Source organism: Ctenopharyngodon idella, chromosome 3 (assembly GCF_019924925.1).
Source record: "Ctenopharyngodon idella isolate HZGC_01 chromosome 3, HZGC01, whole genome shotgun sequence".
Taxonomy (NCBI): domain Eukaryota; kingdom Metazoa; phylum Chordata; class Actinopteri; order Cypriniformes; family Xenocyprididae; genus Ctenopharyngodon; species Ctenopharyngodon idella.
In genome coordinates, this window is record NC_067222.1 from 16,621,078 (window position 1) to 16,640,611 (window position 19,534).

The 19,534-nt window shown below is 37.2% G+C and overlaps 2 protein-coding genes and 1 long non-coding RNA gene across 3 annotated transcripts in view; 2 read left to right on the forward strand and 1 right to left on the reverse strand.

Moving 5' to 3' along the window:
* The window catches only part of LOC127508111 (zinc finger protein 234-like), a 404,421-nt gene that overhangs the window by 89,692 nt on the left and 295,195 nt on the right, over nucleotides 1-19,534 (forward strand). The gene's annotated exons all lie outside the window — the stretch shown is intronic.
* On the reverse strand, nucleotides 5,296-7,703 carry LOC127510131 (apolipoprotein L3-like). Its single transcript, XM_051889612.1, has 2 exons — nucleotides 7,651-7,703; nucleotides 5,296-6,676 (listed from the first exon to the last, which is right to left on the reverse strand). The coding sequence occupies exons 1-2, from the start codon at nucleotides 7,701-7,703 to the stop codon at nucleotides 5,668-5,670; spliced, it is 1,062 nt and encodes a 353-aa protein (XP_051745572.1). The 3' UTR covers nucleotides 5,296-5,667.
* LOC127508229 (uncharacterized) lies at nucleotides 10,064-11,684 on the forward strand. Its single transcript, XR_007928726.1, has 4 exons — nucleotides 10,064-10,226; nucleotides 10,311-10,430; nucleotides 10,562-10,663; nucleotides 10,997-11,684. It is a non-coding gene; the product is annotated as an uncharacterized LOC127508229 (long non-coding RNA).

The following is a 19,534-nucleotide window of genomic DNA, read 5'->3' on the forward strand; positions in this document are numbered from 1 at the left end:
GGCAAGACCGCTTCTTTCTCCAGGCTTCCTTGCCCAGCATATGCTGAGTTACTGGAGGTTATGGAACGTGCCTCGGGCAGGCTGCCGCTGCCTTGGGAGCACGTGAGGAAAGAGACCGTACGTGGAAGGCTTGATGAAAGGTTTCTTTCTGGCCATAACTCCGTAACTCCCGTGAGCCTTCCATTCCTTCCAGATCTCCACGTAGAGATTGAGAAGGCATGGAAGAACCCGTACTCGAATAGAACTCATTTGCATCAGCGGGGGAATTTCGCTGATGTGGAGGGATTGAGCCAGCACGGGTATGTGTCGATGCCACCCATCGTCGAGACGTTCACTAACTATCTTGTCACAGGCAGTGCACAGACACTGAAAGCTCCGGTCCTGCCGACCAGACCCTTTAAAGTGACATCACGTCTGAACGGCAGGGCGTACGCTGCAGCAGGCCAGGCTGGTGCGGCTTTGCACACAATGGCAGTGTTGCAAGCCTACCAGGCTTGAGCTGTGCTGCAAATGGCTGCTTCGATTGGCAGATCGATGACGGCCATGGAGAGACATCTGTGGCTGAACATAGCGGACATCGGGGAGAAAGAGAAGGGCTTTCTCCTTGATGCCCCGGTTTCGCCTTCTGAACTTTTTGGCACCTCCGCTGAGATGGTGCGCATTCAAAACATGCATCCTGCTCAGATCCGAATCTAGGCCCAGACAGCCGGGAGGCCCTGGTCCGTCTCGAGTTGAGACTCAGAGACAGGGCCATAGATCCAGTGTCGCCGCTCGAGCGCCTCCTCCTCCACGGAGTAAGTCGCAAAAGCAGCGGGATACGAGGAAGAAGAAGCAAGACTTGAGAGAGGTGATCGAATACAGGTGCCAGCAACGCCGGTGATCGGTTCCCTCTCTGGCGCCTTCGCCCTTCTTCTTCGCCCTCCCGGGGTTTTTTAATGTAAACTGTTCATGCTCAGGACACCTTTGAACAGTCAGGCTGACGGTTGGGCCCATGATGAGAATTTTTCTGAAGGCCCGTCTTCTGGCTTGATAGTGAAAAGGTTCTTTTAGGCTTTAAGAACCTTGGATTCTATCCTTCTTATAAAAAGACAAGGAGGAGGAGTCTTTGGTCTTCGAGCCACAGGAAGGTAAGCAAGGTCCTATTTATTTCTAAATGTTGACCTTGTTTTCCTGTATAGTTTTTCCTGGGCATGTATCAGTTAAAACTTAAAGGTTTTTTTTGGGCAACTGAAGTTGTTAAAGTGGGCTAAGCAGGCCACAAAATGGCCGCCGCTTAGTCTCTTTTTCTGTATGAAGTAGCTTCTCAGCTAGCATTACAGTTTAGTTTGAGTTAGCACTCATTACTTCAGTTTTTATGTCTAGGTTGGCCCTGATCGGCCGCCTGACATTGTTGCTCATATTAGCCTCTATTTAGAGAGAGTGGTGACTATTTCATATTCCCCAGTTAGGGTTTATTGTGTCACTGAAATCGTAGGCCCTAATAAGGCCTCCTTTTTAGTTTACATGCTGGCACAGTTTGTGTTTATATGTTACAAATGGGCTGAACGCCACTTGTTGCTGAACTTGAAGGCCCCATAAGGCCTCCTTTTTAGCTGACATGTTGGCAGGATGCTTGTGAAATTCAGTACCACCATTGGCCACGCCCCACCTCTGTTTGAGTAGGCCTTACGCAGGCCTCTCATGGAGCATGGTGATGTAATATGCATTTCCTTTCAGTAAAGATTTTCCTCTGAATGCATGGCCTGATGGTTGGTATGGTTATGGTCGCCAATAGCTGATGCCACGTGTCTCTGGGCCTCCTGTGTAGCATGTTGGAGTTCAGTTGTGTACTCCTCTCACTTTGAGAATAAAAAGGTGCTTTTACTGAGTATGTTTCTGAGTGGCTGACCTCTCAGGGTAAGTTTTTGTGGTAAAAACTTACTGAGGTAAAGATGTCTTTTTTTTTTATCTAAAAATTTAGAGAAAGTTGTTTATCATCAGCTGTTCTAATTTTTGAATGAAAAAAAAAAATCTTATCTTTGATAAATTTCAGTCAGGTTTCAGGTCTAAACACAGTACGGAGTCTGCACTTTTAAAAGTGAACAATGATTTATTGTTCGCTGTTGAGTCAGGAAAGTGTGCTGTTCTTGTTCTCCTTGATCTTACGGCAGCATTTGACACAACTGAACATGAAATTCTTTTAGAGCAGTTGTGTCAGTGGGTAGGGATCCAGGGAAATGCCCTCAAATGGTTTTCTTATTACTTAAAGGACAGAAGTTGTACAATTGTGAAATTATGTCAGTGATTCTGCAGTCTGTGTTTGTGGGGTTCATATATTACATGTCTGATATTTATGCTATCAGTTACTTGTGTATAGTTTAAGAATAATAGCTGCTGAATAGTATACATAGTAATGATGGCACTTGTGATATTACTTTAATATATATATATATATATATATATATTTTTCAATACTTTTTGTCATTTCTAAAATGTTAAAAGTGTGTTGGATTTGTAAACAATAGTTGCCTGACTACACTATCTTCACACATTATCATTAATATGAGCTGCAGAATTTTGTGTTTCACGTTCATATTTGCTCATATTAATATTTGAATGCATGCAAACATCGTTTAGACATAAATGTACAGTTTGTCTCTAAAGATTTGTCACACTTTTCGTATTACTTCGGTGTTTAGAGAACGATATCTCCGGCTGAGAAATAAGTTTCCCGTTATGTAGGAAAGAGCAAACTCTCGAGCAGCAAACATCTCTTTACACAACATGAACAGAGGCATAGGTCGCCGTCGCCTCGCTCGAACAATATAGGTTCTTACTTGGTCTCTTTGAGAAGACTGTAGCCTCGACCAGAGTGTTTTAGGTTTGCCCAGATGTCAGGAATAAAAGAAGGAAAAGGATACTCATAGACGATAGAGTTGGTAGTCCCAAACGATTTTATGCGTAGCTTCAAAAGATCCTCGCACTCTGCGTACATGAAACGTGAAGCTGGATTGGATGGATTAATACAAACTCAAACTAACAGAATGCATTTGTGTTTTATTATTTAAAGCGTGTAAACTGAGTTTCAGGAGGTGCATCTCCGGTCGCCATCTTCACTGTATAATCTGAACACATAAAGCTCATAAAGACGGTTTCTTAAGAACAGAAAAACTGTATATATCTCAGTATATTCTCGAAATGATTCATATCAATAAATCAACATATGAGCATAAAACACAGCGCTGCGTGGAATATAATCTCACAGGAGTCGAGCTGCTGTTCAAGGTTGTTTACTTTCACTTTCGGTTGTGAAATGTGCATACAGAATACATTTTGTACTGTTCTTTGGTCATACTGACCCATATAGACAGCCATTCAAAAGCAACTGTACTACAGACCCAAAATACAAAACACTTCTGTGTTGTGTGTCAGAACTCCTCAACTCAAGTGTCTTACTGAGTCTAACAACTTTTTTTCAAAGTTTGTGAAAATATAAAGATGTTTTACATGTTAATTGTCTGTCTTTTTGAGCATAGACTTTTCCAACTTAAATTGTTAAAAATCTTGAGTACTTCAGAGCACAGACTTATTTTATATCACATATATATTTTACAAAACATGCTCAACTAAAACTTCAAGAAAAAAGCTAAATATCTAAAAAGTTTGGGCAGTAATGTTAATAGTTGATTTGAATTCAAATAAAACATTAATATAAAAAACATACGGAAAGAATCAGAGTGGTTTGGTGCCACAAATGAAGAATCTATCGTTATTTATCTATTCCTCTGTTATTTCTTTAGAAAATCAGTCACCAAGTATGAAAACTAGAGTCTGAAAGCTTTCAAACGATATAAAGTTTGACAAGATTATTTCTTGTTTAGACTAAGATATGTTTAATGGTAAATGTCCCATGGGTGGGGGAGGGGCAGTCTTAAAAATAATAATTAAAAACATTTTTATAAATCATAAGATTCAGAAATTCTTTCTTTATAATGTGTCAAAAGTATTGATATTAAAAGTTAATTATTTGTACATGGTTGTATGTTTTTTGTTTTTGTGGAATTGTATTGAATCCAATTAGGGTCAATTTGACCCGGACCACACAGGCTGTAACCAGACATTGAACAGTGCACGAGGGTTAAGTGACACTACTATGGAAAATAGTGACATTACGTTTTCTGTTTAGTCTCAGTACATCTTGTTGATCTCTTTCTATTGCTTTGATAAATTAACCAATCTTCTAGAGGAATGTGCTTGGAGCTTTAACCCTGTCTACTCAAAGTTAAGGAGCAAAGAATTCAGTTTCAGTTTAATTTATTTATATAGCACATTTAATAACAACAGAGTCGACCAAAGTGCTGCAGAGAGAAATAAAATTATGCTATTAGCAATCAAATAAAACAATCACAAAGAGTATACAACACTAAAATCACACAAAAAACTGAATACAGTAGTTACTCCAGTCCATAAGCCTTTTTAAAAGATGTGTCTTAAGTAGAGATTTAAAAACCTGTACTGAGGTGGATGATCTCAAGCTAAAAGGCAAGTTATTCCACAACTGGGGTGCTGCCACCGAAAATGCACGATCCCCCTTAAGCTTTAAGCGTGTTTTGGGTACTGACAGCAACAGTGTGTTTGATGACCTTAAAGGCCTATTGGTCTGATGGTAGGAGAAAAGATCCGATAAGTAGTTTGGAGTTCTCATCAGACAATGCAACGCTGAATCTGCAGATGTGGACATCCAAGACCATGACCAATCAAGATCAAAGGTGTGGTCAAGAACAGACCCTCCAAGACCATTAAAGAGCCATTAAAACCCCTCAGTGTTAAAATTACTGGTCTGTCTTTGTGTCCTCACTACAGACTGCTAAATAACACAAGTTAATGAGATACAGAAATTAAGTGATGATTGAGCATTAGTGATGAACACCTGCTGTTAACAAACAGAATCACTGAAGAAACGAGAAAGAAGAACAGAAAAAAGAGAAACAGAAACTATGACTTTCTTCAGCCAAAGGCTTAGATAAAATCACCTGAAGATGAAAGACATTAAATCTCTCAAGATCTCAGCAGAGGAGGAATGAACAACTCCACAAACAGCATTACAGCTTCATTTATTGCTAACCAGACTGATTATTTCATAATCAAACCTACACCACATATTTAATAGAAAACACTTGTGTATAATGGATGTATACAGTGTATATATATACATCAGTGATGTATAGGTTTTGTGTGTGTGTCCATTCTGTCACCTGTTGGAGTTTGAGCTCATTGCTGCTGTCTCCTCTGGCTTGCTTAGTCTGGGACACTTAATATTCAACAATAATACTGATCCACCTGCATCGACACTATTGTATGAGAATTGAAATGCGCTGGACAATGACATCACCTTTCTCCAGAGCTGCTGTATAGATGAAATCAACTAAATTAATAACGGATGATTTTTACAACAGAGCTGAATCAACTGACTTAAGCTGAACAATGACACTATTTTCTTCTAAAGCTGTTCAGCTAAAACAATCTTTGTTGCATAATTTTACTGAAACAATCGGTATTGTAAAAAGCGCTATATACACATGAATTCTGGTTGTTCCAGAGCAACATATTAAATATTTAGATTGATTCTACAAAAACTCAATTTTTTCCCTTCACTAAAGTTGTCTGATTCTTTGACTGGAATCATGTTTATATGTTTAATCTATTTAAATCATTGTCTATTTCTCTGTCACCCCTGGCCCATTCTATATAGCCTTTTAGTTCCTCTCTTGTTGTTTGTATTTCCTTCTGGACATTGCAAAGCTCATTATGTGTTCTCCTCATCTCTGAAATGGATTTAAGCACACTGGATTGGACCTTTTCTGGATCATCTACTTTTCCCTGTCTCATCTGGTGAATGTCTACAGAATCCATCACTATGAAGGCGACATCAAGTATGACTAACAGTCCACTTAACACTCCTGAGACTGCTTCTGCTACAACTCGCCCTACTCTTGCAGTCTGAGTAGCAATTCTGCTAACATTTGCCAACAGACCCAAATTCATGAGTTGTGTTGCACACAAAACATTCCTTCTGTCTAAATTGCATGATATTTGCACATTGTCAAAAGCTGAGCTGCCGAAAAAAACACTGAACTTTGTGATTTTTCTCAGAACCTTTCTCAGTGTATTCAGTGGTGTGAGAATTGGTTCGCTTGCAGATTTATACTTCTGCTGAATTTGTTCAAGGCTCTCTCTGAATGATTTTTGTTGTACAGTGTTAGTAATGGTGGATGCAGCACCTGTTACTCCACCTGCAACTCCTACTCCAACACCAACACCAGTAACAATCAGAGACGCCCCAAGAGTGAACGGTGCCAAAATTAAACCAGCTAATGCAGTGATTCCTCCAGCTGCTCCGATCACCGAACCTGACAGACTCCCCGCTGTGGCGCTGTAATGTGCAGATTCCATCGAATCTGTTATTCTTCCCCACTCACTAACTAAAACCTCAATGTCTTTATAGTGCTTGTTGTAGGCCTCATCAAAGGCGGTGATACACTTCACAAATCTCTGTAGCAGTGCCTCTGGAGTTCTGCTGTTTCTGTCTACTGCATCTGTCAGTAACGGTTTAGCTAGAATCTCTTCAGCTGAAGGTCTGTCTCTACGGTCTTGAATGAGCATTTGACTGATTAATTCGCAAAGTTCCTCTGAGTGTCTTTTGTATTTTGTTCTTTTTTTTTCCTTCAACCCTTATTGACACTAAGCAGATTCTTATTTTATTTTTTTTCCTTCACAGGCCGATAACATGCAGCGCCACATACTTCATGCTGTCAGGATGACAGGAAACCCGGAGGGTTGCTTAGTGTCAATAGGGGTTGAAGGAAAAAAAAGGAAAGGAAAACAAAAGTGCTGGATATGACTACAAGCAGTTTATAATGAAAAAAAAAGGAGCTCCAACCCCAATTAAACACACCTGAACCAGATAATCAAAGACCTTCTTTCATCTTCAGAACACAAATTAAGATATTCTCATGAAATCCGTCCATAGCAATTTAACCAAAACTTTCAAGGTCTGGACCTTGAAAGTGTTGGTTAAATTGCTGCCTATGGATGAGAATATACCTCTCGGATTTCATAAAAAATATCTTAATTTGTGTTCTGAAGATGAATGAAGGCTTTTTGTATCTCTTCAGTCACTTGTCTCTTTTGTTCTCACCACAATCTGTTGTCATAGACAATGATCAATTATCACCCTAGTCCTAAAGTTCGTTATCTGTGTGTTTTGTTCTTCAGATGGATATGAGGATGGGAACATGGAAACAGGCCATCCTCCGAAACAAACCCCACCATGCACCCTTGCCTAGAGCCTATCCAGGCATGGATGTGACACCAGAGCCCACCGCAGACAGGGAGCTTTCATCTGTTGTGATGAATGGTCCAGAGCCTGGGAGGAGAACAGCGCTGGCCATTGCCTCAGAGCCGAAATCCAACAGTCTGAAGAAGTATGTGATCCGACACTATCTGTTCCTGTTGGAGTTTTGTGCATCTAGACAATGAGGACTGGTTGTTCGATTGGGAAACTAAGGTAATGCTCCCCAGTCTGCCCCTATCATCACTGCTGGTCCTGCCCAGCAAAAAGCCTGTTTCATCACCCTGTATTGAGATTGTGTTGTTGTTGCTAATCCTGACCGGCCTCCCTCTCCTTTCTCCTCATCCAGATTCAGCCAGTCCTTCAGCCTCATGTTCGCTGATTCCCTTCAATCCATCATCTTAACTGATGCCGAGCCAAGGGTCCATGGGTTGCCAGCTTCGTAAATATGTTTATATATGTTTAATAAGTTTACACTGGCAGAATCATTTTACAATCGTACACACATATCTATATTAAACAACACACCAGCAGCACAAGTAACTTTACATGCGAAAAAATATGTTGAGTTGTTAAACTTGAGACTTCGGAATTCAAATGTCTCTTCAACTCGGTCTGTGACCAATCAGATTTTGTTGCTTGATATCTCCTTTTTGAGTTTGTGGTGGTTTATATGTTTGTATGCAGCACCAAAATGCCCCGTTCATATGATTGGTCAAATCGGCCCGTATTCTGTGCAATATTAATTCCTTAAGTGTTGTATGCTTAACTATGTACCGAAAACAATATCGACATGCCATACTGATACAGTTCCCTGCTGCTAATCCTCATTTACTGTTCAAAAATATTATTGATTCAATGTAGGATTCAGACAGACTATTGTAAACGTGAATAAAGAGTTGATCATGCTGTCTGACCTCATGTCTCTTGTATATTCTGTTAACAGATGCTGTTCTTCACGAGTTTCTGCAGTCACTGCCTCTGTGTTGCGGCCATCAGACACAATAATGAGCAGCTCAGCAGAAAATGGAATATAATGTGTAATTTGTATTTGTGTATAGAGGGTCACCATTGGTCCAATATTTTTTTTTTTTCTTTAATGAAAAACATGGTAAGTTTTTCTGAATCTATGTTAAGTTTAAATAAAAACCATTGGATTTATTAATGAAATATGTCTCTTCATTAGTGATGTTGTTACATTTTATTTATTTTAATGGCCTTGAAAACAAATGCATTCAACTTTGGGAAAATGTCACCTAAGTAATTCATTAAACTGTATTTAAATAGTAGCACAATTATATTACTGTAATGTGTGAGATTATGTAATTCAAAGTACAGTAGTCAACATTTGAAGTGGATCAAAAAAGTTCAGCAAAGTTGTCCTAAGAAGAAGGTTTTAGAACCACTTCAAATGTTGACTATATTATATAAAGTATGAGTAATAACAAAGTGTGTTGTTATTGACTGCAAAGTGTGTCATTTTTAGTATTTGGAATAAGCCAAAGGTACTGAGCATACAGTATACTATTACCTGTAAAATAATATATTCATTGTGTATCGCTTGTGTGTTCGGAAGACACTCGTAATTTTTGTTATGTACTTAAATCAAATGTCAAATCAAATCAAATGTACTTAAAACAAATAAAGTATACTTATAACACAAATTAAGTACACTTTAATATCACTAATCAAGCATGTAATTAGTCCCTACACAGGCATATACTTAAAGTGTACTAAGTATACTTGAAGTTGGTCCAATTTAGCACACAAAAGTACACTAAATATACTTAAAGTTGTGTTTTTATACAACTTAATTACAACTAAAATATACTTGGTACAAAATTAGTTGTTTCAAAATAGCACACTTTAAGTTAACTAATCATTGACACACTTGAAATATACTAATAATTAGTCTTGCTGCAAGTATACTTAGCATACTTTTTTTTTCACTAGGGAGCCAGTGAAGAGGATCCATGTGCAGTATATAATTTATTCCAGTATTCCATAAAATGGACAAACACAGGAAGCAGCAAACACAAGGGAAACACCAGGAGAAAAAGACCACAGGAATACATACACCAACTGACAAAACACAAGCGCTACTTATACACAGGAACTAACAAGCTAAACAAGGAAACAATGGGTATGGTCCAATAAGTGTCCATGGTAACAAACAAGGGAACAGCAGCAGGGAAACAAGAGGTGAACACAACAATGAAGACAGGGGACACAGGCAGGGATCATGACAATAACAGTGTGAGCAGACTTTGGGTTAAATTGTACAACCCAACCCTGCTGGGTTAAAATGTTCAGTCCAACTTGCTGGGTTACTTTATCCCAGCATTTGTTCAGTCCAGTATTTACCCAGTGCTGGGTTGCCAAATGGGTTGTTTTTAACCCAGCCTTTTTTGGAGTGTAGGATCTGTAGAATGGGTTTGCCAAACGGTTAACCAAAGAAAATTATTTCTTGTTACAGTATAATCGATTTATCTCAAACTATAACCTCAGTGTTAGAAATTTGATCATGTGCGTGAGACAACATTGGGTTATGTTAACAAAGAGCAGAACGGAATACTAGGAACAGGAAATAATTATGTAACTATCAAAACTATCAAATTGTTTCTGGAGAAGTACTGGGGCGGGGGGCTTTTCCACAGAAACTCATTCTGCCTGTTTTCACAAATGAGCCCCAACCTGATGAAGTTTCAGATTCCCTTTTCTTAGCAGTAACTTTCATAGTGCCTTGCGTATTTCACAATGTGTCCTTACTAAACCCAACCCTTTCTGAACAGACATAAAAGAACCTGAAGCATTATTTCTGTATAGTCATTCTGTTTCTGACACATGATGGATCTGCAAGTCTCCGTTGTTCTTCTTTTCATTTTTCTCACTGGAGGTACAAAAAGCAGCAAATATTGAAATGCATTATTTGCTAGTCATACTGTAGAGAGCTAACTCAATGTCTTTCTCTGTTTGTAAGGATATTCTCTCAAGTGTTACTCGTGCACATCTGTTTTGACGGGCTCCTGTGAACTGAAAGTGGAGACATGTCCAGATGGAAATTTTAAATGTGCAAGCGGTACGGTAGAACAATCCATTGGTAAGTCCAGAATAATGTGGAAATCTGCTGTATAAGTGATCATACTGCTGGAGAGAAAGTATACTTGTAAACTGCTAATCTTGGATTTTTTTTATTATCCTATTATTTGAGCATTTATGTGTTTTTTACAGGGTTCGCTAAGGTGTCTATCACAACTAAAGGGTGCCTAGATAAATGTGAACCAGGGACACAGTCTTATAGCTGCTGTGACACTGATCTTTGCAATGCAGCAGGTATTGACCTTTATTTCAGCATGCACTAGCAGTTTAATTTCATCCACAGTAACTTAAAATGAGGATATTTTACAAACAATAATAATTCAATATGAACATGTGATTGTTAATAAGCACCACAATATTAAAAGTAGTAAAACATAGTGTAAAGCTATAGCAGCATGAAAAGGAGAAACTGATGAATAAGTCAAGTACATTCAGAGTTTTTATTGTTTTTAAAAAGTTGTGAGAAATTGATCAACAACAAAGATGCAGTTTTCTTAGTAGTAGCAGTAGTGATAGTAGTAGTAGTGTGGTGTTAATTAATACGAATTTCCTTGCTGTCTTGATTAGACGGAGTGTATAAGGGAAGCTTCCTCCTGCTCTTGTCTCCTCTGCTCTTCTACCTCCTGTTTCAGTGAATCCAGATGCACTTCAGATTCTACAGCAAAGACCAGCAGAAACTCAGTATGATACACTATCTGATACTGAATAAAGCTTGTTTGCTGCTCTGCTCTTTTTTGGTTTAAGGAACTGAGAATATGTACTTTTAACATTAAACAAACACATGTATGAATTTTCTTTGCATAAAGGAAAAGTTATTATAGAATGTAATAAATAATTAAAGAAAAACATTGCCTTTTTAAAAAGTGTGAAAAACGTCTGTAATAAAATATTTACATATGTGTATTAAACATCTCTCTCAGTGAGTGATGGGAAATTTGTTTTAACTTTTGGTTCAGTTGGAAGTTTGAATGTAAACCAGTAAATTCAACAATGCACACTACTACTAAAATCTGTTTTGTACCTTTAACATATACTGACAACCTCCATATAATCCAGGTGGTAAATGAGAAAGCCACATGAAGAATCGTCACAAGTAGCTTTTCCACGAGCTGAAGTATATACTAATATATAGAAGGTGCACAGAGTAATTCACGCAAACACAAAACACCATCATGGTAACACACAACACTTACATAATGCAATAAACATTCATTAAACAACAGAAGATGTAACATAAAATAAAAAGATGAACACACATTTGCCCAGAGCTGATACACATTTGATTCAAAGCCTGATTATTGTATCTTATACTTCAGTGATGAAGTTTTATTTGCTTATATGATTTTGTTTGTTTATTATAAAAAGAACAACCAATTTGAATAAATTTAATTGATTACAAAACTACCGAGGCTTGATTTATAGCGTTTTAAGACTCTGAATAAGAACATACCACAGAAGTCTTAAGAACAAATTGAAAGTCATTTTAAAATGCTTATAATGTCGGCCAGACTTATGAAGAAAGTGTAAAACTCTCACAGTTGAAAAAGATTACGCTACGTCCTACACCTTCCCCTTTTCAAGATTTTTTTTTTTTTTTTGTAAGCTGAATACATAAGGCATGAAAGCTAGATATTTTACTTCATAACTTGTTTGAATATGTATATTTTTTACACAAACACATCGCTTCACTTCATAAGGCCTTTATTAACCCTCTGGAGCCGTGTGGAGTACGTTTATGATGGAGACACTTTCTTCAGCTCATACTCGTTGATCCCGTTCACTGCCATCATAAAGCTCGGATGCGTCAGGATATTTATTAATATAAGTCCGATTGTGTTCATCAGAAAGAAGAAAGTCATATACACATTGGATGGCTTAAGTAAAGCTTGGGTTAATTTTCATTTTATAGTGAACTAATCCTTTAAGTAAAAGTGACACCGAATGAGACAATCTCTTTCTTTACTGACTTATGAGAGCCAAAGCATTTCAAGAGAAGAAGAGAAGTGTCCAGTTTCAAAGATACATGAAAGAATATCTTGCATTTGCATGGAAATAATAAAGCATATTTGCATAATTTAAATCATAACGCAAAATTATATATAAGAATAAAATTCATAAAAATAAAATTACATTATTAGAAACAGTTTAAAATGAAATTATTTGGGGAGGAACTTCATCTTTGGGTCGATCTGAATCTCACACTGCTGCTCCTGAAGATGAACTTTGATAACTGTGGATGATGTTTGTCTGTCGTGTCTCTTCTCTGTTTCCCAGGTTCCCTCTGCCAGTTAGATGGTAAGTTGTCATGCTCTTAACGACCATAAAACTCTTGTTCCACACATCTTGTATGTATTATATCATTTTAATTGGGAATTCCCACATTGTCTTTCCTCTCATCAGTGTGTGGTCGAGCCCCCCTCAATGTCAGGATTGTTGGAGGAGAGGATGCGACGGCAGGAGCCTGGCCGTGGCAAGTCAGGATTCATGTCCATGACTATTTGTGTGGTGGGACTCTGATCAATAAAGACTGGGTTTTATCTGCAGCTCACTGCTTCGAGTATGTTGAAAGCTTAAATAAAACTTAAGATACAACCGTAGATTGATAATAGTGGAATTGATGCAGACTTTCTCTATTTACAACCAGAGAGTCTAGCAATATCAGTGATCCTGACATTGTGATGTACTTTGGGCATTTGAACCAATCCAGCTCAAACCCTCATGAGATAATCAGGACAGCGAGTCGAATCATCAGACATAGTAACTATAATGATCAGCCCGAGGACAACGACATAGCACTGGTCCAGCTCAACTCGTCTGTGCCTTTCTCTGATTACATTAAGCCGGTCTGTCTGGCGGCGGCTGGTAGTGTATTTTCTTCAGGTACAGAGAGCTGGGTCACTGGATGGGGCAGGCTACAATCTGGAGGTGAGTGAACATTTGTTTGCCAATGAAATTAAAACAATACTGTAAAACTCAGTAATTTACCTAGAAATAGTTTTTAAAAGCCATAGTGTCCTCTGATCTGTGTCACAGGCCAGTCTCCAGATACACTGCAGGAGGTGATGATACCCATTGTGAGCAACAGTGACTGTGATAAAGCTTATGGAGGGATCAACATAAGCATCACAAACAATATGATTTGTGCTGGATTGTTAAATCAGGGAGGAAAAGATTCATGTCAGGTAAGACAGTCATTCATTTTAACACTTTTTAATCCAAAGCAATTTATAAGACACTACTCACCAGTTTTGGTCACCTGCAAACTTTACTCTGCCAACCTGCCACCATCGATCATGAGCTTGTACACTAAGACTCATTTTTGATACTACAGCTGTTCTGCACATGCAGTTGCAGTGCAGTCTATATGCACAACTATGTGGGATATTTGCTGCACACACGAGGGACCTCATTTATAAAGCGTGCGCATGCACAGATTTGATCTTAGAGAGTGCATACGCTTAAATCCACGCCAACGCTCATGTTTATAAAAACGGTCTTTGACATGGAAAAGTGTTTAGCGTCACGTCAGGGTCTGAGCAGACGTACACACTTTTCCTGGTCAGCAGGCTTTTGGAAATCTACGCTTTTCTTGCAGCTCGCCATTCTAAATTAAAGGATTTGGACGATGACTGGTGATCTTTTATATGTAAATGACATTAATTAGGTGTCGTTTACCATGCAGAGAAGTGAAACCATTCAGCTGCACACAAGATCATTTGTGATTTGTAGATTTCACGTCTAAAGAGAGGCGTACTCTTGTTTTCGGTGTGTACGTTCATTCTATGAATCACACACACACACATCTGAGAAATGACCGTAAGATAAAATTTAGGGCGGTTTCTGCACAACATTTTATAAATGAGGCCCAGGATGAATTATAAACTGCGTTTTTCCGCACTTGAAGGACACTGCTGGAAGGGGATGCCACACAATATGTATATCAACAGAATAAACTATTACTCTATTACTCTCTTGGTTTTACCCAAAGTTGAACATTGTTCAACTCTCGGTGACAAGAGAAAAACGCTCAGCGTTCCCACTGCAAACAACTGAAAAAGGCCTCAGGGGGGAAAGTGCTTTGGTGGACACACGGCTGGCATACTTTTACTGTTATGTTCACTGTATATCGTCAGAGATTTAAATGCTGAATGTTTGTGAATACAGGGAGACTCTGGAGGTCCAATGGTCAGTAAGAAAGACTCTCTGTGGATTCAGTCCGGCATTGTGAGTTTTGGTAAAGGATGTGCTCTCCCTAAATATCCTGGCGTGTACACCAGAGTCTCTCAGTACCAGAACTGGATCAAGTCTTACATGGGCAGCAACCCACCTGGATTTGTTGAATTCAATCCAACATCCAACTCCAACTTTGGAAGCGCACCCAACCTCCTCTTATTTTCCCTTTCTCTCACGTTCTCCATCCTTCCTTTCACCTTCTCCCTCTATCTCTCTTCCTAAAGATTGATTGAACAGAAACTCTCAGGGTTCTTTAATGAAGAGGACAGATGTGCTGTACATGTTATTTATATTGTCATTTATTCTTTATCTTTTTAAAAAATTTAATTCATGAAAAGCTCTCTCATTGACATTATAAGAGCATACACTAATGAAGTTCGTGCTTCTGTACTCTGAGATTCAGCATGATTTCATAAATAGTAGAGATGGACCAATATTGATTTTTAAAAAAAATAACAAACCATTTATTTTCATGTTTATATGTCTGATAACCAGCATAACTGATATAGGGTCTGGAGCTCTGCATTGGATCCTGCTTGTTGAAAATGTAATTATCTTTCTGTATTTCTGTATCTTTATGTAAATATCTAATCAATTACCATGTTGTAGTCACACTGTCTAAGAATAAACACAAAAGAAGGAACTGACTTTGGGAATGCTCTCTCTCTCTCTCTCTCTCTCTCTCTCTCTCTCTCTCTCTTCATACTGTCTTAATGTTTTTATGTAAACCCTGATACAGTTTTTTTCAAGATTCTTTGATGAATACACAGTTCAAAAAAGTTTAAAAAAGGTTTAAAAGTTAAAAAATCTTTTGTAACATTATAAAAGTGTTTCCTGATGAGTGTTTCTGTCCATCAGAAGAATCCGGATCATTGGATCATCTGGACTGGAGCTGATCTCTGAAAGAGAAAGAAATGAACTTAAAATGTCACTAAAAATCATCAGTAGCCTACATGAATATATTCATCAGCTCAATGTGAAGCTGGATTGGATGGATTAATACAAACTCAAACAAATGCATTTGTGTTTTAATATTTAAAGCGCGTAAACTGAGTTTCAGGAGGTGCATCTCCGGTCGCCATCTTCATAAAAAAACAGAAACAAAAACTCAGTATATTCTCAAAATGATTCATAATATTACTAAATCAACATATGAGCATAAAACACAGCGCTGCGCGTAATATTATCTCAGGAGTCGAGCTGCTGTTCAAGTTTGTTTACTTTCACTTTCACTTCCGGTTCCTCGTCATTTAATCCTCTCAGCTGCAGTGACGTCATCATCAGCAGCATCACGTGATCCTATAGAGGAGACGCCTGATATTCTGGATGTGCCTTTATGACTGAAATCTCGTCATCAGTTTGAATGGAGATTTGGCGCCATCTGCTGGACACTCAAACATCAACAGAAACTTCAAACAGTAAAACAATCATGCCAATTAATTTCTTTGAACTGTAATGAATGTGAAATTGTGGCCAAGTGTCAGCTCAGTTTAAGTTCCCAGATCTCGGACCAGTACAGAGTAAGTGTTCAATTCTTGTTGGCTTGATTGTGACCCAATGCCGGCAGTTTTGGCAGCTGGACTAGGGTCAGTGTATTTGAACCGATTCTGGGGCGTCATTCATCCCAAATCTGGCAACTGCAGCCGAGCCAAGTTATTTCTTCCGACTTATTCCAATACTGAAAAATATTTTGTCAGCCACAGATGGTAAAATGAGCTATCATTTCTTTTTTCAATATGTCTGAAATAAAATTAAACCCATGTTACTTTTTTTTTTTTTTTTAATTTTGTGACGTTTTCTCATTTAGGGTCATGAACATGCATGCAGAGTTTCAGCACACTGATGTGTTGTGAAATGTGCACAGAAATTTTATACGTTCTTACTGTTCGTGTTTCAATTTGACCCATATAGAAAACCATTCAAAAGCAACTGTACAGACCCAAAATACAAAACACTCTTGTGCTGTATGTCAGAACTCCTCAACTCTAGTACTGAAGTGTCTTACTGAGTTTAACAACTTTTTATTTTGAAAGTTTGTGAAAATAAAAAAAGTTGTTTTACCTGTTAACTGTCTGTCCAACTTTTTGAGCATAAAAAAATCACTTTACCAACCTAAATTGTTAAAAATCTTGACTTTAGAGCACAGACTTAAGTTTGGCATATTTTTTAAAGGCGAAATGTCACAGATTATTGGAGAAGTAAAAAAAAAAAAAAAAAAAGTTGTAAAAGTAAAATAAAAAAAGTTTAAAAGTTTAAATTGATTAAAATTTAAAATATTTAAAAAAATATATATTTTATATAAAATATATATTTTACAAAACAAATTCAACTCTAAAACTTCAAGAAAATCAGAGCTAAATATCTGAAAATTTTAGGTTGATATCTCAAAAAAAGAACTTTAAGTAAGTTTTTTTGTGGGCAGTACCAAACTTTTCCACTAGATGACATCCAGACTCCACCGGTGACCATATAAGGACTCTTTGATTTCCATATATGGTTTGAGTGCTCTGAACCATATATTTCCATAATTTTCAACATATTTATGAACTGGTAGTTCATAAGTAGCTTTGGCAGTAATGTTAATATTTGATTTGAATTCAATCCCTAAAACACATAAAAACATACGGAAAGAATAGTTTGGCGCCACATCACAAATGAAGAATCTATAGCTATTCCTCTATTGCGCTGTCATTTATTTTGAAAATCAGTCACCAAATATAAAAACTAGAGTCTGAACGCTTTCAAATGATATATAGTTTGTCAAGATTACTTTAGGTTTATACTAAGATATTGTTATTATAAATGTATAATGGCAAATGTCCCACGGATGCGGGGAGGGTCTTAAAAATAAATGAACATTTTTATTCATCATAAATTCAGAAATGTATTATTTATATTGTTCTAAATGTATTGATATTAAAAGTTAATTATTTGTACTTGATTGAATGGTTTTTGTTTTTTTTCATAGTGTGATTTTTTTTTTTTTTTAATCCAATTAGGGTCAATTTGACCCGGACCACACAGGCTGTAACCAGACATCGAACAGTGCATGAGGGTTAAGTGACACTACTATGGAAAATAGTGACATTACATTTTCTGTTTAGTTTCAGTACATCTTGCTGATCTCTTTCTATCGCTATGATGAATTAACCAATCAGAAGCTTCTAGAGGAATGTGCTTGGAGCTTTAGCCCTGCCTTCTGTGTGAGGAGCGAACACAACGAAGCATTATCATAGCAGTTTTCAGCATATCAGACATCAGATGAGAGTAAATGTTTGTATGTTGTGAATGATTCCAGACTTTCAGTAATTTCACTCATCTGTGAAAATGATTCATTATTATCCCCAGACTTACACTAGAGCATGGTCAAACTTTTGAATTTCACATCATTCCAAACCCATGTGACGCAGTGTTTAATAATCATACAAATTTCAGCTCCACAATTTATTGAAGCTTTATTTCATAAAATGACAGGCGTAAGTAAATCGGAGCTCACTACAAACTAATTATGGCTTGTATAATATTTTTGATTTGATTTAAACTTCGCAAACCACCTTGTGAGACTCAACCAGCAAGCAATGCTGAATCTGCAGACACGGACATCCAAGACCATGACCAGTCAAGACCAGAGGTGTGGTCAAGAACAGACCCTCCAAGACCATTAAAGAGCCACCCAGCAAAACCCTCAGTGTTAAAATTACTGGTCTGTGTTTGTGTCCTCACTACAGACTGTTAAATAACACCACCTGAAGCAGAGTTGCAGTTAATGAAAGTGATTAATTAAGTGATGATTGAGCATTAGTGATGAACACCTGCTGCAAACAAGCAGAATCACTGAAGGAAAGAGAAACAAGAATAGAAAACAAAGAAACACAGAAACTATAACTTTCTTCAGCCACAGGCTTAGATGAAATCATCTGAAGATAAAAGACATTAAATCTCTCAAGATCTCAGCAGAGGAGGACTGAACAACTCCACAAACAGCATTACAGCTTCACTTATTGCTAACCAGATTGACTTTATTCCATTGTTTGCTGGAGACATATATATGTCCAAACATGTGGATAACATGTTTTTTAAAAAATACTTTTAAATTTTTTTTTAAAGTTTACTTGCAGATAATATAATATTACTAAAATTAAAGATCACTTAAGTATACTTAAGAAACTAATGAAAGTGTATTTTCTTTAAGTGCCCTTTTTAAAAATGCACTTTGTAATGATATGTAAGTTTAACTTAAATGTGCATTTTAAATAATTTAGTAGTGCTTTAAAGAAGTACATTTATTTTGATGTATTGACATTCTAAAGCACATGTAAAATAAAGGATTCAGTTTGAACTTAAGAGTGCTGTCCAATATTTGTTAATATACTTTAAATGTTCTTATTGTTTAATATATACTGTATATACTATTATATACTGTGCCCATTCGCACTTGAAATTATTTTTCTTTAAACTTAAGTACACTTTCTTATAAGAATATTCTCACATATATCAGAAGAATTGTATTGTTTTTGTCTTTGAATTGTTTAGATACAGATTTGACTTTAATTCATTTACCCACATATCACTAAAAACAATTTTAAAACACACCCCAATAAGTACATGTAAGTCAATATTAATCCATAAATGCTATAATCCATAATCAAACCTACACCTCTATTTAATAGAAAACACTTGAGTATAATGGATATACAGTGTCTGATTTATAGTGTTGTTTTCTTTTCTTTTTTGTCCATTCTGTCACCTGATGAAGTTTGGTTTCACTTGATATTCAACAATATTACTGATCCGCCTGCATTGACACTATTGAATGAGAATTGAACTGAGCTGGACAGTGACATCACCTTTCTCCAGAGCTGCTGTATAGAT